The following is a 25,454-nucleotide window of genomic DNA, read 5'->3' as shown; positions in this document are numbered from 1 at the left end:
GTTTTACCAAATCCTGAATCATCTTGGTGAAACACATAGGACAAACTTGGGGTAGGATGCTTATTCCACTAGGAAAGAATTTAAGGGGCTAAATATCAGTTCAAATCTCTCACCTGTTGAAGCAAATTTTCATCAACGGTAGGAAGAGCAGGAATATCTTCTTCTGTTGAAACTGAGCTTTCCTGTGATGCCTTGGGCGAAGACTTAATGGTCTTCTGAACTGTCACTGTACCTTTCTTCTTCGGGGCTACAACTTCAGCTTCTTTTTTGGGCGTGCTTTGTACTACACCACCTTTACTTGCTGCTGCTGAGAAAGGAAGAATAGCTTTAAAGCGATTCAAACAAGTATCATGTTCTGAATAATATTGCATCGTATATATTATAGGAACATCCTTTTTTTCACTGATCTATTGGTTGATTCCTTTCATCATTTGCAACTACGTGCCTCACATGCTTTCCAAAAAAAGACTTGTACAAGGTGGCAGAGCATAGAAAAAAATATTTTTCACAGTTAAAATTCATTCATTCACTATGAAAATATTTTAAAGTCTTAACTTGGAATTTGACAATACACACCAACATATATGATGCTGTTTCTGATGGCATCTAGATTTTAGATACCAAAAGAAAAACAAAAAATATTAAAAATATGTAGACTATAGCGATAACTCCACCTATATCCCAATTAAAAGATATAATAAAAAATCAAGGCACGTCTTCCTTAGTAGACAATATCTGATAAGCAACAAACAACAACGGGAACAATCAAGGAAGAAACAATACTCAAATCAAGGAACCGTCAAAAAAAACCCTCCAACCAAGATTGACAGGACAAGCTCCTAGACACAAACAAGCAGCAAATTCCACTTCTTCAGATTACCTATTCTGGTAACGAAATATCTGCAGAAAAACCACGAAACTCAGAGAACACCAAGTACCCTTAATTAAGAGTAATATTGCTGACAATAACTCCATAGTAAATTCTTAAAGGCCTTCCAGAAGAACTAGATTTTTACCAGTTTCCAGAAGACCATGAGAATGAAGTTCATTCTCACCTCGGCTGGAGGCTGTTTCCTAACAGAGAAGCCCTCACAAAGAACAGATCCTTTTGCTGCACTTCCTGGTAGTTGGAGATCCTTAGGAGATGCTCTTAGCCATCTTAATCAGGGAAAATTAACTTCTTAAATACTCAGGCTCTGAACCATATAAGGTTTTTAAGAAAGCAATTGAATTCTTCACTGTATTCAGCAACATACTAGTAACCATGCAGACTCCCGCAGAAATGATATAATAATGTAGTAGTACCACTGAACAGTGAGCACATGAACTGTTGCATTTTGGATCACCAGAAGTATCTGATTGGTACTCAAAAGCCTTCCCATGTAGTGTGAATACAGTTATCTAACTGGGAGATGGTAAGGGCACAAGCAATTCTTCTCAATACATCATGTTTCAGCTAAGGCTGCAACTGGTGAACCAGCCGAAGATTAAAGCCCACGTGGCCATGACTTCCATCTGCTTTTCTGATAGAAGTTCTGAGTCTATGACGTATTTATTTAATTAGATCACAAGACTTTTCTCTCTGGGGATAAACAATTCAATCAAGAGGCAAAGTTAGTCCTGGCTTTTAAATTAACAGCAGTTTTGTTTTGGTTCAGTTTTGCTTTTGTTTCTCCCCACCCAAATTCTGATAGCCCCCAGGCAATGAGTTACAATTTCTATCACATCTCGAATTGGGCCCGGGGTGGGTGGAGTTACCCAGCATATTGATGGCACTTCATCCTGAATCAGCTGAAATCTTCTCAATAGTGGTTTCATGTAGAGGCTAAACACAATAGAAGAACTGGATTCTGAGGCAATCCTATAACAGAGTGCCCAAAGGCTTGACCTCTCCTTGTCCCTAACATCACTAATGAGAACTGCCTGCCTAAACAATAAACTCCCAAACCAGTAGTCCAGAAGGATACCATGATCATCAGTACTGAAGATTACAGGAGGTTTATGTAATGGTATGTGAGAATGACCTTGGGAGACAGGAGAAAGAGCTGCAGTCTAGACAATAGTCTGATGAACAAAGTTTGAGTCCAAAAGAAAAAGGGTGGCAAAAGCATCTGGCATCGCCATAGCACACAAACCTACTAAAGTCTTCCAAAACATCCTAAGTAAATCAAAATATCTGCAGCCCCAGAAGAATAAACAGAAGACATCTACAACATTCCGCCGGGGCCTGAAGACCTGGCTCTTTGAGCTCCCGGGCCCAGGCTGAGGAGAAAATTTTAACTGGGGTTTTTAAGTGTACAGGGTGAATTTAATATTTTTTAACTGGTTTTTAACTTTTGTATGTTTTGATTTTTAATTCCCTGTAAACCGCCCTGAGTCCTCAGGGAAAGGGCGGTATACAAATGTGATAAAATAAATAAAATAAATAAACATACAGTATAAGGACTATAATAGACACTATGTAGGACAAACATGGAGACTAGCAGAGCACATCCATGAACACCAACCAGCAATCAGAACACATGAAAACTCTTTTGTTTCCAACACATGGACAGACTTCATCATAATTTCAATTGGAAAACTGTGGGAAACTGTGAGCATCCTAGACCAAACCAAGACTAAAAACGCTAGAGAATTCCTGGCACTCAGACAGATTAGCCATCAACAGACATACAAAGATAAACAACATCTACATACCATTAAACAGAGATAATCAAAAAGCCAAAAAGGAAGCAAAAAAGTCGAAACATCTTGCCAGAAATCAACACCCAGCTAAGCAGAGATTAACACCAGGGTTATACTAGACTAACAGTGAGCTAACCAATACTAGACCCACAACAAGTTAACAATACCCTAGTCAAGGAATTATCAAGTCAGACAAACAAACAGTAAATAATAGCCTAAGCAAGGAACCACAAGAACAGTTCCACCAACACTCTCAGGGCAAGCCACTGGTGTATAAAAAAAGACAGTAAACCTACCTAGTTGGTTAAATAGATATTTTCAAGAAAACAACCATGTACAGAAAGCATCAAGGACTCACAATTCAACCCTGAGCTACCAATATTCTCTTCTACTGATACTGATAGAAGTATCTCCCAACATTAGATCATGTCTCATCTGCTCCAAGGTAAAATTGAGACCTAATATGTGTTTAACTGTATGTATTGGGTTTGTACACAGGCTAATGTTACAGAGACACACCATGGTTGATCCCAGAAAGTAGAGTTTAAAGGCAAGTGGAACTTGCTAATATTATAAGCAAATTGATATCCACCTCTGGAATGAGATCAAGCAGCTTGGGAGGGATATTCTCATGCAACCAGGATGACATAGTACAATAGTAGCCCCTCCCAGGATTAAATATTTGCTGTAATAATCCTCCACTGTTTTGTAATTGTCTTACTCCATCCTGTATGTTTCCAGATCTGTTACCCATTTGATCACAGATTTACTGCAGACAAATCTGTCATTTAAAAATATCAACCTAGGTGCAAGGTCTCCAGCCCTCTGGATATTTGGCTGTGGCATTCAGAATTCATCTATATTGTCCCATCACACATAAAGAATGGCCTCTGACAATGAACTTGATAAAGTAAACGACTTATATAAAGACAAGCATTCCCAAACAAAGGATTCCCTTCCCAAGGGAAATACATTTTCAATGATTCACTTTTTAAAAGGGTTGTGATTCACTGGTCTTTATTTATACTTCAAAACAAATTATTCTACTGGAACAAACAAAGGCAAGTAAAACAAGTTTCTTTGAAGAGATGCTTGAAAAAAATGTGCTGCTTCAATTATAATTTGGAGTTATCAAATTATAAGTCAGGAAGATGCCAGCAATTTAAAGCAAGGATTACATTTTTAAACAATTTCAGAAGCATTGCTCAAGAAGAATGGGCATGTTGTCAAAACAGTCTTTTGGTTCTCCTTTTACCCACACATGCCCAAGAAACAGTTGTGGTATCATAAAGTTTAAGAACCTTTCAGATATACGGTATATTAAAATGATTAAAATTGTGTGTTTGTGTGTGTATTTTAAGGGTATGGCTGACTGACGAGAACAAATGAGTTTGAAATGGCCATATCAGTCTCCCTTTAATTCTTTGTTAGCAATCCAAAAAATTTACACAAATAATGAGTTGTATATATATATGTGTATACACACACACACACACACACACACACACGCACACACACACACACATATTTGGTGACTGTGGCCCTCACTCCTATGTGAGACAAGCAGGTTGCATAGCAAGCGCATTGCTACTACTTTTCCTTGTAGAGCAGCAGCATGGGACTCTGTAGAAAACCATTTCTTGTCATTAACAGTGCCATAAAGAACCCTGATTAGCTACTAAGCTAATTAAATTAAATTCCTAGTGAAAACATTGACATACATACAAACACACGCACACATACACACACACACACGTACGTAAAAATACATTCAAGATTGCCATCATCACAATCATCATTGTCATCTAGCAAAAGCATAGAATACTGACACAGACTACTTAAAGGCCTTTCAGAAGACATGAAATGAAATGCAGGAATGATAACATGACCCTTCCCAGTAGAACTCGCCGTCTCTTCCTCAGAATCCAGAACTTGTAGTTTAATTATAGTATCCGATTTAGAAGTCTGTACCTGCACAGTAGCAATAAGTGGTATTGTAACTTTTACTAAATATCTAAAGGGGAAAAAAAATCAAGATAGAAAACAAATAAATAATAATGTCATAATTCTCTTCACCAAATCAAATTCTATTTTATTTTTATTCAAGAAAACACTGTTTCTAAGCCCTGTGAAAATAAGTTTTGATATGAAAATTATATACTGTATATATTTAGAAAAACGTACTTGCTGCTACTCAAATAAGTAGAGCACCAATGTTACAGTATTACAATGAAAATGAAGTTAACATTTAATATTTAAAAGTCTCCCAAAAGAAAGAGAAAGCTATTCTTACCCATTAGTCATAACACCTCAGTGAGAATGAGCAACAAGCTAAATAAGTACACTGAATAACTTTTCCCAATTTGATCCCCATATGATATTTTGTATTATATCTCGAATAATCACCCCAACCCCATCCAAATGCACAACCAATGGCTGAGATATGGGAGTCAATCCAACATACACCAAGGACACCAGATTAAGGAAAGTTGTCGTGAACAGTTTCTACCTAATAAGCTGTTCTCAAAGGAGTCTTAACGGATGTCCCACAGCTTCCATTGTCTTTGTAGAATTTTAATTCTTTTGCTTTGTTAGAGCAAGAATGAGCTTAACGTCCCTGATAATCACAATGAGGTGGTCACTGACCTCGAGCCAGACATCCTAGAATGTGAAGTGAAGTGGGCCTTAGAAAAGCTGAGCAACAACAAAGCTAGTGGAGGTGACAGTATTCCAGCTGAGCTATTCAAAATCTTAAAAGACGATGCAGTAAAAGTGCTACACTCAATTTGCCAGCAAATTTGGAAAACTCAACAGTGGCCACAGGATTGGAAAAGATCAGTTTACATTCCAATTCCAAAGAAAGGCAGTGCCAAAGAATGTTCAAACTATCACACCATTGCATTCATTTCTCATGCTAGTAAAGTTATGCTTAAAATCCTACAAGCTAGACTTCAGCAGTATGTGGATCGAGAACTACCAGAAGTACAGGTAGGATTTCGAAGAGGCAGAGGAACTAGAGATCAAATTGCCAACATACGCTGGATCATGGAGAAAGCTAGAGAGTTCCAGACACATCCACAGCTGAGCGTCCTTTCAGCTTTGGCCCAGTCACTTCATTCTTTCTGGCGCTACTAGTACTAGCCCTCTGCTTCATTGACTATGCTAAAGCCTTTGATTGTGTGGATCATAACAAACTGTGGCAAGTCCTTAAAGAGATGGGTGTACCAGACCATCTTATTTGTCTCTTGAGAAACCTATATGCGGGCCAAGAAGCAACAGTGAGAACTGGACACGGAACCACTGATTGGTTCAAAATTGGGAAAGGAGTCCAGCAAGGCTGTATACTGTCGCCTTGCCTATTTAACTTATATGCAGAGCAAATTAGGAGAAAGGCAGGGCTAGATGAATCAAAAGTTGGAATTAAGATTGGTCGGAGAAATATCAACAACCTAAGATATGCAGATGATACCACTCTAATGGCAGAAAGTGAAGAGGAACTAAAGAGCCTCTTGTTGCGGGTGAAGAAGGAGAGTGCAAAACATGGGTTGAAACTTAACATTAAAAAACCCAAGATCATGGCATCCGGCCCTCTCAATTCCTGGCAAATAGATGGGGAAGAAATGGAGGTAGTGACAGATTTTATTTTCCTGGGCTCCAAGATCACTGGAGATGGGGACTGTAGCCAAGAAATTAAAAGACGCTTGCTCCTCGGGAGGAAAGCCATGGCAAATCTAGACAACACACTAAAAAGCAGAGACATCACTCTGTCAATAAAAGTGCGTATAGTCAAGGCTATGGTCTTCCCAGTTGCAATGTATGGCAGTGAAAAAAGGCTGAGCGCCAAAGAATTGAGGCCTTTTAACTCTGGTGCTGGAGAAGACTCCCTTTGACTGCAAGGCGATCAAATTGGTCAGTCCTAGAGGAGATCAACCCTGACTGCTCTTTAGAAGGCCAGATCCTGAAGCTAAAACTCAAATACTTTGGCCACCTAATGAGAAGGAAGGACTCACTGGAGAAGAGCCTAATGCTGGGAAAGATTGAGGGCAATAGAAGAAGGGGACGACAGAGAATGAGGTGGCTGGATGGAGTCACTGAAGCAGTAGGCGTGAGCTTAAATGGACTCCAGAAGATGGTAGAGGACAGGAAGGCCTGGAGGAACGTTGTTCATAGGGTCGCGATGGGTCAGATACGACTTCGCAGCTAACAACAACAACAGTTTTCTTATATTAGTTTTGATCTGAACATGTCGGGTGGAATTATGCTGGAAAATCTGGCTGCTGATAGGGAATACAATTTTTAAATTATCCCCATAGAAAAGAAGTAACTAGTTGATAAGTCCATCACTCTTGTTTTCATTTAGTGTGAACTTAACACTCAGGCCTGTAGAGTAATTTGAAGTAGGTCAATTGATTCAGTTTTCTCTTGGCTATGAGACTATGGCCATACTAATGTGCCTCCCTTTTCCTATTGTGTATTTATTCATTATATGTTTATCTAATTATAGCCAATAACAAAACTGGAACTGGAAAGCTGTTCTTTTATTCATGCTGCCTCTAATATTTCTAAACAAATATCCAGCAATATTAGACCATCTTCCTTAATCTTTCATATTTTTAATTAATATTATTCATTAGAGGAATACCGTAATGAAATGTACTGATCAGGATGGAAAGAATTGCAAATTGTACTGAAGTAGTTTTCAGTGTATTTATTAGTATTTATTACCTTTCATTACATTATTAATTGTAGTATCACCTGCATTTGACCTATTGACCTATAATTATAATACCACCCCACACGCACACCCACAGAGAAAGGCTGCATAGATTGTGTCATTTTCCAGGCTTGCACAATTGCTTTGTAAGCTGCTTCCGAGCATCTCCACATGTGAAATATTCCTTTTCAAGTACTTGCTCAGCCCTCTGATATTACGTACTAAAAATAATTTCTGTGCAATGAAATGTATAGTACTAGTAGTAACAATGTGCAAATAACTTTGCCTTTTTCATATTTTACCTGAATATGATATGCTTATCATTTGGCAAATAATAGTCTTTAACTTCTTTAACAGCAAACATGTTGTTTACAGCTTCACGAGAGAGAAACGGAAGGGGAGAGTAAGAACTTATAAGCCGAAGCCTTACTTTCCCAGCCGGCACAGGTGATTCACCAGTCTGAATTTCAGCCATGAAAGTATATCCTTTCTAAAATAAAAAAGTTAATTAACCGAAATGTTTAAGACGATGCTTAAACATGAAAGCTTCAAGAGTTTGAAAGTTTTTCTAGTATAGACTGTCAATGAATTTATTTTGAATTGATTCTTAAATTAAAAATTTAAAGCTCAAAGCAGTTTTAGCCTAATCAGTTTGTCATCAGATACTGAATCACTGTCTCTTTTAATATTGACTCTTCAGTTTGAATTGTATCACACTCTTAGTGTATGTCTCTGTGTGTGTGTGTGTCGCAAAAAAAGAGAATGAGTGGCATCACGATCAAGATGTTTATATATCTCACCTTGTTCTTTGTATAAAGATAGGGTGCAACTCTGAGAAAGACTCGAGGAATTTCCTGTAATGTGTCATTGTCAACCACATGCAATACACAGGTTGGAACTGTTGAATAAACTTTTGGTGCAATAATCATGTCTTCTGGAATGTAAAATACTTCTCTACAATAAAAAGAAGAGTTAAAAATAATTTATTTTATATTAAGATTTTTTGAATAAGTCTACTTCTAATTTGTTTGCATGCATGTCCATAACGTTGTTAAATTTTCACACTAAAATACTGTAAGCTCTGCTAACCAAGCCAATATTTATTTAAATAAACATTTTGATATATAAATAAGCTGCTAAGAAATGCCCTGCAGTTCTTTGGACAGTTGACATAGGAAATGTATGTTGCATTGAGAGGTTTTGAAGTAGCCATTGAGTATAGCAATTTAGAAAGAGGTTTGGCTTTTTTTAAAAAAAATGTTTATTAATGTTCATGTCCTGTCAATGGGAAAAAAAATGAAAGTATTGATTTATTTTTTAAATAAAAAAAATACTGAGGAAGTCATATAATAAGTTTCTTTCTACATCTCAGACTTAACTTGTTTATAATGAAATTTAGTCTTTCATATTTGTGATATGGAAGGCAGAATCTGAAAGAATACTTAACAGAAAAAGAGATTGCTAAGATTTACCTGAAAGGACACACTTTTTAATTATAAGGCAGATATCTGAGATTAGGAAAGGGGAACATATACTAGGAAACTTCAGTATGTGGATATTTGGGTCTCAGGTATATTAAGAGAATTAACTGTAAAATAAATTTTATTTCAGATTGCTGGTGGGTTACATCAATAATAAACTCACCTGAAGACTACAAACCAAACATTTGCTTGTTGATCCCCGTAAGTTACAGTATAATCAGCAAAAGTTGTCTTAGTCCATTCATCTTCGTAGCAACGATATTTTTCAACTGACTTACATTTACTTTTAAATATATCTCTGTAAAAGATAGCACAGAACGATAGACAACCACTCATCTTACACCAAACTCTGGGTGGCTATCATATTATGGGGTTTGACAAATATGATTTTGCAAGAGATATATTACCTCAAAAACATTAAAGAACATTGTTCAAAATTTGACTCAATTAGACCCCACAACTTTTGAAGTGTTTCTTTGACTTTAGCATTCTCCTTTGTGCCTAAAATTACATAAGGAAAAAAAGCCATTACCATAGCATAAGGTGAATATTTGTAGTACAAAGATAACTTGCATTATCCAAGTATTGTATAGATTTAAATTACTTTCTATCTAATTCTATAAATAAGATTCTAGGCTAGACTTTTAACATATTTGAATATTTCACCCATGCACATATGAATCAGACTGACTCTGCTTGTGTGACCTCACAATCTTGAGTGATGGCGATCATATTTTTCCTGATCACTTGTATCCCCAAAGCTCACTAACCGTCTTTTCCAAAAGCTGGACAGAAAACAGACATGTGATTTCCTGAATATTTTTCAAAGTACATCCACATACCAGTGCAACTTTTCAGAATGATATTTTATTGGGAAAAACTATTTGCCAGAGATGAAGACCTTCAAAAAAAAGAAAATAATAAAATCCTATCCAACTAGAAGAAATGGTAGCAAGAGATAGGATCTGATGTATGCTATTTGGACCAAGTATGAGTTTCTATTGTGAAACCTTTCACATTGAAAGGTATGAAAATAATGATTTTGTGGGTTAGTGAAGAAACCTAAGCTGTATAATGAGGCACATTTAGTGGAAGGCAAACTTATTTTCTATATCCAACTACATTTTCAGCCTACATATTGGCTACATAAATTCTCAGTTCTTGAAGCTGCTGACATTTTTCTTCCCCCCAGGATCAAAAGATCAAGAAAGAGTAGCCTGTTTACTTTTACATTTTTATTATTTCTTAAGTTGGAGTTACACCTTCTGGTTGATGTGAGAAGTCCCTGTTCAGCAATTTCAATATGTGCTTTTTGGGAGTCTTTGTAGAACATTTTTTAAAACTTCTTATGATAATTAATGTATTTTATTTTATCTCTTTTTCTTAGGTTTCTTCTAGAATTTTGTACTAAACTACAGTTCTAAAACGTATTAATTTAATTTTGTATTTTGATTTTTTTAATGTGGCATATTGGGAGTTGTTTAAAAATAAATCTGTTTTTTTCTTTTTTTATGCTTGACGTATGAAAATGGATAGATAAAATAATCATGAGTAGTCATTCCAAACTAATTAATAGGAGATTCAGAAGGATAGTTTTTAATATTAGTAATTAGAGTAATTGAGGAGCACTTATTACTCTCTATTGTCTAACTAATAACTGCTCAGATGTTTTATAGAAATGTTTTACTCACATTTTTTAATTTGGTGGCAGATCAGAATTTTAATAACTGGATCCTTATTAGCTGATTTTAGGCAGTTACAGGTAAACTGAGCTTTGACTAAAAATGTGCTGCAAGCATATTTATTGGAGTTAAATTTGGCAGATAACTTCTGAATCTGTCTCGATGGGAATATATTTTTCTCTAGTCCTTATAAGACTTCTTCCCAAGGGGATTATGTTTTAATTTCTGTCTTTATAAATGAATAATAAGTTGCTTAGAGTTGGATGCATCCCTGACACATCATGAAAGTATTAATAATAAATAGTTGTACATTTCTCCCATACATCCCATTAAAAATTCCCAGTTTTCAAAATAACGAATAGATTAATTTGAAGAATCCTGACCTGGTTTTCTGCTATTCATCAGTAGCCTGATATATGTTCCTCTCCATATGGCTTGCAGTTTAACTGCAGCTTCCTCTTCTTCAGGAGTAGACTCTCTATTCTGCCAAAGAGAAACACTTGCCTCTGTTCCATCTGAAAATACATAAATACATATGTATTGTATACATAGCACAACAAAAATTAAATTCATAGAATTCATAAAACACAATGGATGACTTGGAATGAAATGTTTTATATAGCTATGATGAACTATCCTTTTTCTTTTAAATTGTTCTACGATCCTATTTGTGAAAACCTTGAGAGAGCTTTTTGCCTGAAAAAGCAGTTAAAAATAAATGACCATGTGATTGTTTATAGTATTATGATGAGTTCTAAGTATTAATAGTGAACTCTGTTCTGTAAGTACTGATTTTTATGTATCCCAAATTATATATCAATGCACAAGAAAAAAATACCCCCACACATATAACAATAAAATCCTAAACAAAGGAAACCTCACAAAGACTACAGAGGTATAATCCAAAAAATGTAAACTCAGTGCTTACGCCAAAAGGGATAGAAAACAAAACAGCACCATATCTTGATCATATTATAAATGAGAAGCGTGCTCATTGTTAGAATACTGAATGTAATTTCACTAAGATACTGGAAAATGACTGCAAAAAACTGAAATGGCCACATCATATGAATATCTTCCTTATGAAGAAAAGCTTCATAAATTCATAGGAAAAAAAATCCAAAAACCTTAGGTGAGAGACGCATTGTTCTCTTTTCTGTCAGGAACTAATCAATACTGAAATTCAATTAAAATTTCAAAACATATCTATGGCTGAAACTTTTTCAATGGTCTTGCTAAGTTCCTGCAAGTGTTTAGGGCCACTAGATCTTAATTGCAAAAATCCAAAAGACCACTAGAAGGAAGGAAGAGCTAAAGAAAATTCTTAATCTTCAGTGCCATTATTTGGTGGCATTGGTGTTGAAATGACTGCAGCTCCAAAACTTAGGAAAAAAATTATGAAGACTATAATGTTAGGTTTTACTTAAAAACTTGAAATCTATTTATACATTCGCAATATGGTTATGTATTCAGTATTAGATGTCACATTTATATAATAGTAGGTTGGGCTATGTGAAATGAAGCCATGTCCAACGCATATTGAAGGCTGTGTCCAAACTTCAAAATGACCACTTCACTAGCTTTCAATGATCAACAGCATACACAAAGAAGGTAATACAGTTATTACTACCAGGGAAATGCACAGAAAAATAGTATGTTTCCACTTCTGTTCCAGTCCATCATTTCACATAGTAACACAGCCAGGTACAAAATAAGTCCAGAGGAGTAGAGAATCCTGACGGCAACACAGTGTCATGGGCATATTAGTGACTTAGGCACCACAATAGGGACTCCAAGCCAATGGTCTCTGATGAAATGCCTGAGATACATATGCACTTAATGCATTTAATATGAATCAATAAATAAATATTCATTAGGTTAGAATCCAATGTCTTCCTAAGAATGGGAATAATTTTTATTTACAGAATGGGAAAGAATGATTCCGCTTTTTTCTCTGAAGGTTCCCATATTATCAAAACAGGTTCTGGAGGATTAGAGAAGATCCTGGAAGAAGATCCTGTGGTGAAAAATATGAATATTGTTACTGGGGAAAGGGATATAGTCTTCATTCACTCTCACCATCTTGGCATGGTTTCTGGGCAAATTCTTCAAACTATTGCCTTCAATTTTCAAGGAATGATAAATGTCCAAAAAATAAAAATTAAACACTTTAACCAGTAGTGGAATTCAAATATGGTTCTCTGTGTGGATGCCACTTCCGGGAAGTCCATTCTGGGCTTGGACAACAAAAAATTAGCTACTGGTTCTGCCAAAGTGGTGCGAACAGGCTGAATCCCACCACTGACTTTAACTTCCTCAAATAGGCTTAATAATGTAGAATTTAATAAGCTGTCTTATTTTAGATGTATGAGGCATAAAAAGGACATTTACCATTTTAATGAAGGAATGCTTAACAACGATGCTTTTTGTTTGTCAATGAATGGCTGGATTTACAATATTCACTGATCTTCTCTCTAATTCAACTATCAATAGAATATTTAAAGACAAATATTGCTGATAAATTCTGTCACGACATTCTTATTTTACCTGAGTATTCAGAGTCTTCAACAGAAACATCACTGAGCTTAAAATCCAGTGTAAAACTTCTGTAAGCAAATTCATAATTGGAAGGAACATTCCCTAATATTTGTTTCATCAGATGCCAAAAAGCATTATTGAAAGCCTAAATAAATAAAAATAAACAGCAAATTAATTAAAATAAATATGCATATACATCTTATATATTATAACTAAGAAAACAGACCATTGATATTATATATGCACACACGCACACACTCTGTCTGTCTGTCTATCTAAAGTATATTATAATATAACTAAGAAAAAACAAAGTCAAGAAAATAGATGAATCTATTTATTTGGGAACTAGTCCCAAAGATACTTTTTCAAGAGGCAACTGGACTTTCTTGTTTTTCTTTGAAGACATTTCACCTCTCATCCAAGAAACTTCTTCAGCTCTGGCTGGATGGTGCGGAATGGAAGGATTTATATTCCTTGCAGACAGCTGGTCATTTTCATTCTTTTAGAGAGTCACTGAGGCCACTTGAAGGTTTATCTGTGTCCTCAAGGTCACCTCAGTGGTGCAAATGGGTGTGCAAGTGGTTTCTTCTTGGAACTGCTGAAAGGATTGTGTTGTAGTCTGGAGATATCGTATCCCTCCCTCTCTATTGAGAGAGGGCTGTTCAATTCTGGCATAGATGGTCTCTTTGACCCCTCTTTCAAACTTGAAAGTCCAATTGCTTCTTGAAAAAGCACCTTTGGCTTTGGGACAACCATGACCTGGATGACTGAGAATCTCCATAAACATTTGGGAACTAGCTTTCACTCCTATCGTATAACTGGGTTATTTTCTTACTATATGAGATTTGATTCGATATCATCCCGTTTTGCTGAGAAGATATTGTAAAATATGTATTCACAGCATCTGATGTATTTATCTGATCATAATATATTGGTTTTCAAAAAATAAAATTCACACCATCTCGGAGACTTGTAAAAATTAGGTGCTGTTTTGGGAGCATATCTGGGAATAAGACAGCTATGGTTCCTATAGATTCCCTACGTGTAAAAATTCTTGTCACCTGAGAAGCAACAGCGGCAAAGCTCTCTGCAGTTATTGCAAATGGGATTCTACACCCTCAGAAGACAGGATTTACATCCTACGGGTTTAGGAATCATCGTATAGTAGCCAGAGAAGTCTAAGTATTATTAGCTGAGAACAGAATGTTTGGTTCTGTGACCTTCTGTTCTATGCCCAAGAGCACAGCAAACATGATAAAGTTGGCTTACCGTAGATCCTCTTAGATGATTTGTAACTGGTATCTGGCCTAGGCTTTTTGTCAGCATTGAAAAATGCCAAGACTTTTCAAATTATTCTGAATTAACCGCATATTTTCTTAAACATATTAAATTATATGACAGACAGCATTAAGAAACAATAACTGAAAGAGCATATACAAGTAGTCCTCAAGCTATGACCGCAGTTGAGCGCAAAATTTCTCTGGCTAAGTGAGAAAGATATTAAGTGAATTTTGCCCATTTTACAACCATTCTTGCCACAGTTGTTCAGTGTATGACTGAAGTTGTTCAGTTAGTAACACGGTTGTTAAGTGAATCTGGCTTCCCCATTGACTTTGCTTGTCACAAGGTCGCAAAAGGGGATCACATGACCCCGGGGCACTGCATCCGTCATAAATATACGTCAGCTGCCAAACATCCAAATTCTGATCACGTGACCATGGGGATGCTGCAATGGTCGTAAAGTGTGAAAACCAGTCATAAGTCACTTTTTTCAGTGATGTTGTAACTTTGAACAGTCACTAAATGAACTGTTGTAAGTTGAGGACTACCTGTACAAGTTAGTCTTTTTTTTTACCTTAGAATGTTCTCTAGCTATTCCTGTGCCATAAAGACCAGGGGGGCAATGTGTTAATTCCAGGGCTTTTATAGCTTTGGGAAGATTTTCTGCATTCCCATAATTAATTAATACATTTCCAATGGCTTTCATTATGGTAGCAGCTTGTTCCATAAAACGATAGCTCTCCTGGGGGAGGGAAAAACATATTTTACTTGCCAATAACTTAAGAACTACTCAAAGTATATTCATATGGCAAATGTGTAAATGGATATAGTATATACTAACTTATAATGCTCATCAATTCCTCTAATCAGTGACATCATCAAAGCAAACCATCAAAACCCAGGCAGTGCAAGTGTCATCAGGTCATGACTCCATGGATATGATGCGCTATCTAATCCCATCAGGAAAAGGCTGCGTGTCATAGCTAAACTTAATGATTAATATAATCCTTTCCTTGACTGCACTGGCTTATGGTGACCCTAAGATGCAATGCTACTAAAAGCCAATATTTTCAAGCAAGCCCTAGCTGCTTTATTTTTCAAAGCCAAGTATAAAAGAAAAATAGAGACTGTAAATAAAATGAAATGAAAAGGGGAAAAAACCATTATAAACTAAGTAATAGTCAATGAGAACACAAATCCAGTTACTATGGTAACAAAATACCTTTTCAAGATTTGGTAGAACTATATCCTCTTCACCAAATACACATGGCACCATACTACACAGATGGATATTGTGTCCTATGGGAGAACTTGCAGTAAAAAGCAACACGTGGCGGCTACATTTAAAAAAGCAACACATGAAAGTAATTAAATTTTCCAAATATAACATTCATAATTTATTTACACATAATAGAAAAAAGTGGATATAAAAATTCCAGGACTAACATAAACAATGCATGGAAATCTGCATTTCATTTAACCTGCAAAAACATTGGTTAAGTTCCAAAGTAACATGTGCACAGCAATGGAGATATAACGCCTAATCAAAAAATCATTCTGGTAGTTTACTATAGTGGCTAACATTGTGAGATGCAGGGCTTTCTTTCTCATAGAATGCTCAGAACAACGTTCCGGCATCTTTTTTTGCACACACACACACAAAAAAAAAAAGCTTTTGCACAAGCTGTGCTATTCCCTTTATTGGCTTTTGAAAGCCTATTGGCTTTCAAAAGCCAATAGGAAATGCTGCTGAGCGTGCCAAAAGGCCCTGCCGGCAAACGTTGCACAGGCAAGTTGTCTGCAGTGAGGGAAAGTTGGCAGGAACTTTGCACCCCTCCCTGTTGCCCAACTACACCATCTCAACTAGGTAAGTGAAGACAAGGAGTGGGAGGTGGGTTCTGCGGAGTCCATGTGGACTCCTTCCATGTGCTCAGCCGTGTGAGCCAGGCTGGTGGCCTACCCGGTGCTGGACCTGCGCCCCTACTGCCGCCTCGTCCTGCACACCTATGTGACCACCCTGGAGCACCTGGCCCTCAATGCTTATACTCTTTGGTTGCGCTGTGCCCTGTTTGCAACTCTGCTACTTACTGAGAGAAAGTTGGTGAAATCGCTTCCCGGGGGCCCAAAAGGAGGAAAGATTGCCGAGAAGTGCGCTTACCTGTATACTGGCATTGTGAAGATTCTGGATTTTCCTCTCAGCCTTCCTATCCTAGAAAGATCCAGCAGAGATTGACCAAAAAGTTCATCTCGGGTCTGAGTTCCCATGCAGTGAAAAGGAGAGGGCTTGCAACTTCTGGTTGTAGTTATCCACGTTTCTGCACACTGAGATAATCGGCCACTTATACAAATACAGAGCCTATCATGCTTAATGGATTAGTGATTCACATTTCCCATGGATTGTCTTCTGTCCATGGGAGGGAAGCTTGGTAGATTCTAAATTTCATAATTTTAGTTACTCCTTTGGCAGGGTATATATGAGAACAAGCTGCAAAGGTCTTTAAAAACATGTTTCTCACACATTTATATTTTTGAATCATAAATATTAAATCTTTGTTCTTTTCAATGATCCATACTAATGCTTTAGAAATATAATTTCCAGTTTTAGCTACAGTAAGCAAGCAAATTACACTAAAGCTAAATTTAACGTTACTTGTTAAAGATATTTACTATATTTCAGAATTAGTATTCTTTCAGTCACAATCTTATTCATATTCAATTTAGCTGATTTTAAAATGCGATGTAAAATCATAAGCACATAAAAAGAAAACAGCAGAAACAGCTGCAAATTAACTATGCTTAGCAACATTTCCATTTAATCAAAGTTCTTGCTCTTTCCAAATCTATTTCAGGGTTTACTTTCTATATATACACAAACAATGGGAAATGAGTTTCTGGGCTGGTTCAAATTTTTTACACATTCCAAAAATTATGTCACGAGTGATGTATTTATAGGTATATAATTGACAGTACAATTGGCAGTGCAGACATGCCAAATGCTTCTAAAGTCAGAAGCAAAATACATATATACACAATTTTTTCTCCCTTAAATTTTCAGGTAATGTATCTGTTCCATATAAATATAAAAGCATGATAGGCTCTGTATTTGTATAAGTGGCTGATTATCTCAGTGTGCAGAAACGTGGATAACTACAACCAGAAGTTGCGAGCCCTCTCCTTTTCACTGCATGGGAATTCAGACCTGAGATGAACTGTTTGGTCAATCTCTGCTGGATCTTTCTAGGATAGGAAGGCTGGGAGGAAAATCCAGAATCTTCACAATGCCAGTATACAGGTAAGCGCACTTCTCGGCAATCTTTCCTCCTTTTGTGCCCCGGGAAGCAATTTCACCAACTTTCTCTCAGCAAGTAGCAGAGTTGCAAACAGGGCACAGCGCAACCAAAGAGTATAAGCCAATAAATAAATAAATAAATATATAAATAAAATTATATAAATAAAAGATTAACAAGATGAGGGTTTCGGCACCTTTTTTTTTAGAAAAAAAGCACTGGTGAGATGGATTCAAATCTTACGCACTACATTTTAAGCAAGATGTCTTTTTCCCCCCTCTTCATCTCATTTTTTAAAATTTATAGTGTGACATTGTTATATCTTACAAGGCTGTTTAACTATTCCCAGATGCTGTAGATTAGTGACTGAGGCTGTAATTTAAGCATACATTTAAAAGAATCACTTTAAAAGAACCCAATGGGAATTACCTCTAATAATATCTCAGAAAAGCAAGCCAAATCAATTCCTACTACAAATCTCAGTTCTTTCATCAATTCATAAGTTGGGCTAAGGAAAGTAACTCTCAGTCGCAGCACTTACCCAACCAACCAGGGCTAATATAACGGTTTATTGGAATTATTTTCTGATTGATTTTGTATATCAATATAATCTTTAACATTCCCAGTGATTAACAACAAAATTAAAACATCTATGATAAACAATGCAAAAAACAAGATAAAAAAAGAAAAACATCGAAAGAATAACTGAAGCAAACCAAAGTTGAGTCACCATAATTAATATTCAAACACTCTCCTGAAAAACTTAGGTTTAACCAATTTCTGAACTGAATAGGGTAGAAGCCAATATTAGTTCCAAAGGCAGGCTATTCTTTAAAAGGCTACCACTGAAAAAACATTGTTTCTAGGCCCCAGCCACCCTCACTTAACAAGACCGGAACACTCCAAATGGCTTTCTTTAAAAGGCACATTGTAGGTCAGACATGTCAAACACAAGGCCCGGGGGCCAGATCCGGCCCGCGAAGTGGTTTCATGTGGCCCATGAAGCCATCCTGGAAACAGTGAGGGAACAGCCCCCACTGCCTTGGCCCTGGCCCAGAGACCCTCCTTCTGCCAGACCCTCAGATATGTCCCACTCTTGCCCAGGCCCCCATAGGCACCCTTGATGCGAAAGATGTAGAGCTGGCCACGCCCACTCTGTAGGCCATATGCACTCTAGCCACGCCCACCCAGTAGGCCATACCCACCCGGCCCCTTGAGGGCAACTGCACTGCTGATGCGGCCCTCAATGAAATTGAGTTTGATACCCCTGTTGTAGGTCAACTAAATTTGGTTGGAGAAGGCAAGTACTAAAGTTATCTAGGAGCCGAGCCAAATACGTAGTGTTTTATAAAATAAATCTTTCCATCTTTGTGCATGCAACAATCTTGCTACAGTTACCATGTACAAAACAAAGTTCCATAACTTTTTTCCAACTGTTTGCCTATCAATCCCCGAACAAAAACCTCTGGTCTCAATCGTATATAAATCTTTAATGTCCCCTGAATCAGTGTATGTATTTGAATCCAGCATTTTCTAGCTTTTTTACATGTCCACCAAATGTGATAAATATCTTTTCCTGTTATCCATATTTCAAACATAAATTTGAAGTGCTTTCATACATTCTAGACAATTTCTCTAGTGACGTACGCCAATATGTCCTTTTATAAAAAGTCTCTTTAACATAATATAGTGTAAATTTCAATCCTTTCATATTTTCTTATTGTTTCATCTGTATAATCAGTTTTAGTCCACTGTTCTGTGTCAAATTTCAGTATTTATACATTTTAGCAATTATATATTTATCCTTTGTGCACAAGTCCATTTCAAACTCAGTCTTATAATGTTCAAACCATTATTTTTAAATCTTTCTAATAATTATAAATAAGACAGCCATTGGCAACTATATCCCTCCACTATCAATTCTTCTTTTGGCTTTACACCCCCCTTGACAAAAATTTTAGTACCTTACAGTAAGTTAGCCATTTGTGTTTATCTGTTACTTCCCATGTATAAAATGCTTTACGGCTAAGGGCCGTAAGGGTGTTTAGAGTTACTTGATTTGTATCTATATTTTCAATGTGGTACGCCTAACAGAATGTTCTTTAAAATCCATGTTAACTTTGAGTTTATTGTACCACAAATATCCACTCAAATCTTAGGTTATGTTCTTCTCCTTCCAAGAGACATCAGTCCAAAAGCAGTGCCACTCTTTCATCCAAATCAAACAATAAGATGCAAAACATGATTTCAAATCAGGTAAACCCATTTCTCCTTTTTCCTTTGCATGATGTAACACTTTATATTTAGGTAAAGGTAAAGGTTCCCCCGCACATGCGTGCTAGTCAGTTCCGCCTCTAGGGGCCGGTGCTCATCTCTGTTTCAAAGCCGAAGAGCCAGCGCTTGTCCGAGGACGTCTCCGTGGTCATGTGGCTGGCATGACTAGACGCCAAAGGCGCACGGAACGCAGTTACCTTCCCACCGTAGTGGTCCCTATTTTTCTACTTGCATTTTTACGTGCTTTCGAACTGCTAGGTTGGCAGAAGCTGGGACGAGTAACAGGCGCTCACTCTGTTACGCGGCACTCGGGATTCAACCCGCCAAACTGCTGACCATCTGATCGACAAGCTCAGCGTCCTAACCCAATGAGCCACCGCATCTCTACTTTATATTTAACTCATGTTTTTTTTTCCTGTCACACAAATTTAGATATATATTTCTGCCACTGTTTAAATGGAACATCAGTTGTCAAAACAGTTATTGTTTGAAACAAAAATTTCATTCTAGCCAGGACGTTAATTTCCATCACAGAAATTCTCCCCAGCAATGCCGGTGGTAGTTTCTCCCCTCTTAAGATGTCTTTTTAAACTTAATTTCTCATCTTAATAGAGTTATTTTGAAATAACAGATAATTCACATTATATTTTACCTTCTTCTCAATCTTAGCACCCATTTTATTCATCAATTCTGTTTAATCTTGTATTTTCATATTTTTGTTAACATCTTCATTTTTTATTTATTAATCCTACAACCTGCTTAATGCACCAAATTCTTTGTTACTGGCAAAAGTCCTTAACATATAACTTTATACTTAATCTTTACTCCCACAAACTTAACATCTTGTCTTATATCTCTATTCAGTATTTTAAGAACCAAAATAAGGGACTGGGCATCCCTTTTTTGCTTTTTTGTGTCTCACAGGGTTTTGTTAGATCTTCATTAATAATTATTTCTGCTTTCTGAGAAGTACAAATTGATCTTACTCAGTTTATAAAGTTCTTTCCAAAATTCATATCTTCCAGAACCTTGAGCAAAAAAGCCCACTTCAAATTGTCAAAGGTCTTCTTTTCATTTAAGATTATTTTTTATTTTGTTGTTTCAAAATATCTAACTCATTTGTAACATTTTTAACTGTCCTTTAAGTAAAAACCCACACTGATCCTCATGAATAAATTGTTGCAAAATTATTTTAGTGCACCAGCAAGAATCATTGTGAGCAACTTGTAGTCACGATTCAATAATGATATTGGCCTATCATTTTTTGTTAAAGTCAAATTTTGTCCTTTATATATTAATGCTATATTTCAAACTCTCTGGCATCTTTTCTGCCTGTAAGATAGAGTTCATCATGTTTTATAAAGGTAATAAAAATTCATGCTCAAAACGTTTATAATAAGAACCAGATAATCCATCTGCTCCGACCACTTTCTTAGTTTAATCCTTTTTTATGGCTTCGGAAACTTCCCTTATTGTTACAGGTCCATTTATAATTTGTCTCTGCTTCTCTGTAATCTTTGGTAAATTTTGTTTTTTTAAATATTTATCTGTTTTCTCTTGATAGATGTCACTTCTTTTATACAAATTGAAATAATATTGATGAAATGCTCTTATAGTAATATATATATATATATATATATATATATATATATATATATATATATATATATATATATATATATATATATATGTAGATCTAGAGTCTCGGGTTTCTTCCCGCGTTCCTTTCATCTTCAGAAAGTTGTGGCGACGTTTCGACGAAATCCCATCCGTCATCATCAGGCCGGAGTGTTCCTCCTGCTGCTTCCAGGAGCAATGCGTGGTCTGTCTGTTCCTTTCGTTTCTCTATCAATACACAGCCCACTCCTCAGGACACCAAATCACAACACTCAGGATATTACAACACAACAAAAAACCCCACCCATTCAGAACACACCCCACCCAATCAGAAGACAGCCACGCCTCCAACCAATCAGAAGACAACCACGCATCCACCCAATCAGAAAGCAGCCACGCCTCCACCCAGTCAGAACACAGCCCCACCGGCAGTTGGAAGGAAAGGAACAGACAGACCACGCATTGCTCCTGGAAGCAGCAGGAGGAACACTCCGGCCTGATGATGACGGATGGGATTTCGTCGAAACGTCGCCACAACTTTCTGAAGATGAAAGGAACGCGGGAAGAAACCCGAGACTCTAGATCTACACATACAGACACCCGCGAGAATCTACGAAAACATATATATATATATATATATATATATTCTTTTTATAATTTATAATGCTATACGTCCCTGGTTTATTTGCAAACTCATTTTTTGCTTTACTTCAATCGTTTTTATTTTCTTTTACTGTTAACATAGATAATTGTCTTTGTGAAACCTTAATTTGTTGACAAATATGTAATTTCTCTGAAAATTTCTTTAATTCTTCTTGTCTTTTATTTCATAAAAAACAGCTTGCGTTTTCTCCAATTCTTGGAGAAATTCTAAGCTTTTACCATCCTACCCCTACCCCAGTCTAATAACCTGTTGAGGGATTGGAGAGGCATCTCTTTGCTAGTAAGATGTATGCCGTCTCTTCCCAGGTATTTAATGAAGGTAGTTAGATTATCTGTGAAGCCAGTGGTTGATTTCTAAGACCTTTTCTCAACCAGGACTGTTGAGAACAAGAAACTGTCAGTGTTCCTAGTTTCTTCACCTTACTTCCTAATGTCTTGTAGTCCCTAGATTTCTAAAATGTTTCTTCTGGCTAGGTCATTTGTGCTCCTCATATGGATCAAAAGGGAAGGTTAGCTATCGGTAGGCTTAAATAATTTCAGTAATCTCTCTTATCATATTCTGTAAATGGGCACTTAGGACATAACTCACCACATCATATTAAATTTGTGCACAGCCACCTCAGTTCTACTAAGCAGAGAATCACCTCAACCATGATATGCTGCTGCTTTCTCAGGACAGCTTTTGGATTTCTTCAAGCTACTGAAGCCCAAGGGTCTTCTGCCATGTTTTCTGGTATCCATGTTTTGTGGTTATCAAGCTTTGCTTGCTTAGGTAGCTAAAAGGAAGAGCTTGATACTAATTTCTCAGTTCTACTGTCTCTCGTATTTTTGCTTCTTGAGTTGGTCACATTCTTCCAGAATCAGGTGTTTGCCTCTGCCAAAGTGTTTTCCCCCCCTCTGTGGTTTAGCATTCTCTTACTTTCTTTGCTTCTCCTGGAGAGAGTCAATTGTCTTGCTGGGAACTTTTCATCTTCCCAGATGCATCTTTCCTCAACTACATACACTTTCTCCTCCAAAGAGAAAATAAACTTGCATTTGAACAGGTGTGTTTTGGATCTTCTTCAGTCAAGAAGATAAACATTGCATAAACTCTGCAGGTCACCATGAAGCTTCTCTCAGTATTTACATTTCTCTTAGCATCTCTGCGTATTCCCTTAGAAAAACCTGGATTCAATTTTTCCCTGTTTTCTTACTCTCTTTACAAGCTGCCTAGAGGTGCTGCTCTGGTTAAGCATTACTTCGGACTGAAAAAAGACAGGGACAAAAAGAGAAATGAAGAAAAGGGGACAAAAAATAAATAAATAAACCGTGTTTCTTCTTGACCTTTCTCTCACTAAACGGTGGTTTTCAAACTCTTAAGAGTGATCGAAAAAAGGGTAGCGTGTTATTCTTGTACAATTTCTGCTTAAATAATCCATCAAAGCTTCTACGATCAAAACAGAAAAGGAAAAGGAAAGTGAAGAATTCCCATGGCATGTTTCCAAATGGTGGCATAAACATACAAAATGCATGTGGTTCCATGTAACAAATATAAGATCATGTTTACAGAGATAACAAATCGATGCCTTCCAGTGTACAACATATATACGATGCCTACATAATATATTATTTCCCGTTACGAGATTTTATACCTCCAATATCATCTGCAGAAAACAGCAACAACAGGATATTATTGCCCTCGGGTTATTCTTGATGTGGATTCCCTCTCAATAGTCACCTAGCTGGCTACTATGGGAACAGTGAGACCTTTGATCGGATTCAGAATAATGTTTCTGTTCCTTAATGAGTGACATAGAAAGAAACCAGCACATACCCAGCAGGCAGACTTATTACGGCAGCTTTAGTTGCATATGTGTGGATCTTCAGGATTAACTGCCCTGGAGATAAATGTTTCCATGAGAAACTTTCAACCATGAGTAACCCCATGGGAACAACTTGGCTTTCTTTCTGTACAAGTGCTAGAAAAGTAGAAAACAGGACATATATTTACAACTAAGACATAGTCATACCTTTTTTTTTTATAAATGCAAAAAGAAAAACAGCACAAAATATCCGGGAAATTATATATTCCAGCATTATATATTCCAGGCCAAACATATTTTCCTCTATTTCTTCTCACTTTGAACAGGTACCGTGTAATTCAAATAATGAAAATGCCAGTAACATTTCTGTGCTCCTTTTCCATCCCCGTTTAATGAAGGTTCCATTTTCAGCTGAATGACCCAGAGACACTTGCTTTATGAGGGGGGGGGGGAAATCCTTAAATGACCTTGCAGTATTTACACTGCCAATATTCCATGCAAATATTCCTACAGAGGTATTAAATCCCATGAAGTCACTGTTAAAGATTTTAACTTAGACACAGACACTTAAATGGAAGCAAATTTACTTTTTGCAAGTGCTCTTTTGCTTCTATGTATGCTTTGGAAAGTTTTTCTTCATACAGCCCACCATTACACCCCAGAAACAGCTTGTTTGAGAATAAATTGCTACTGTGCTTGATGTTATATTTGTCTGGAATGGCATAGGATCTCCTGTTTGTGTTGAAGGTTGGACTAGAAGACCTCCAAGGCCCCTTTCAACTCTGTTCTGTTAAGTGTGTGTCTGTGTGTGTCTCTCTGTGTGTGTGTGTGTGTGTGTGCACGTGTGCATGTACATATTTCTGTATGAGTGCATTAGGTCCAGAACTACAGTATATTCCTAAATAGATTGATAGGGGATTGCAGTGATAGTTATTATGTTGACATTACAATTCACCAAAAATTGTAAATTATCTTGAAATTTCCAACAATCCTAAATATTCTGATGACAGACAGACACGCCTTGAATATGTCCATTTTATTAGACCGCCTTTGGTTGGGTGCATTCTTCTGCTTACATCTGATTTATAGCCCAATTATTTTGCTAAATATGTTATTAAGTAATCTTAATTTTTAAATTTTTTAATTGCTGTAAGGTTTAAATGTGGTAGAAAAATAAGAGAACTAAAGATATACCAGAGAAACGTGGAAGCTGGAAATACGATCATGAAAACATTCATTGGTTTGGACAAAGTCAGTGAACCTGATTTGGAAACAGGAATTAGAAAGCAGTAAAATATTCAAGCCGTTATGGAGAAAAGACGCAAAACATAGCTAAATATTGTTTGCAGTTTGCAGAATGGAAACCATGAAACCATCAGATGGAACTTGCAGATGTACACATGATGCCACTAGTTATATTTCCATGGGGA

General features: G+C 36.7%; 1 protein-coding gene across 1 annotated transcript in view; it reads right to left on the bottom strand.

Moving 5' to 3' along the window:
* ADGB (androglobin) overlaps window positions 1–25,454 on the bottom strand; it is a gene marked incomplete at its 5' end in the record, with an annotated part of 94,036 nt that overhangs the window by 15,578 nt on the left and 53,004 nt on the right. The window contains 11 exons of the mRNA XM_081314742.1: window positions 114–307; window positions 4,515–4,699; window positions 7,702–7,889; window positions 8,200–8,353; window positions 9,044–9,178; window positions 9,288–9,381; window positions 10,946–11,077; window positions 13,110–13,245; window positions 14,956–15,123; window positions 15,604–15,718; window positions 24,036–24,180. Of these exons, the coding sequence (XP_081170868.1) occupies window positions 114–307; window positions 4,515–4,699; window positions 7,702–7,889; window positions 8,200–8,353; window positions 9,044–9,178; window positions 9,288–9,381; window positions 10,946–11,077; window positions 13,110–13,245; window positions 14,956–15,123; window positions 15,604–15,718; window positions 24,036–24,180 (1,646 nt within the window). The remainder of the gene's footprint in view (window positions 1–113; window positions 308–4,514; window positions 4,700–7,701; window positions 7,890–8,199; window positions 8,354–9,043; window positions 9,179–9,287; window positions 9,382–10,945; window positions 11,078–13,109; window positions 13,246–14,955; window positions 15,124–15,603; window positions 15,719–24,035; window positions 24,181–25,454) is intronic.

The sequence above is a fragment of the Vipera berus genome, assembly GCF_964194415.1.
Source record: "Vipera berus genome assembly, chromosome: 1".
NCBI classification, from domain to species: Eukaryota; Metazoa; Chordata; class Lepidosauria; order Squamata; family Viperidae; genus Vipera; species Vipera berus.
This window is presented reverse-complemented; position numbering and strand designations above follow the sequence as displayed.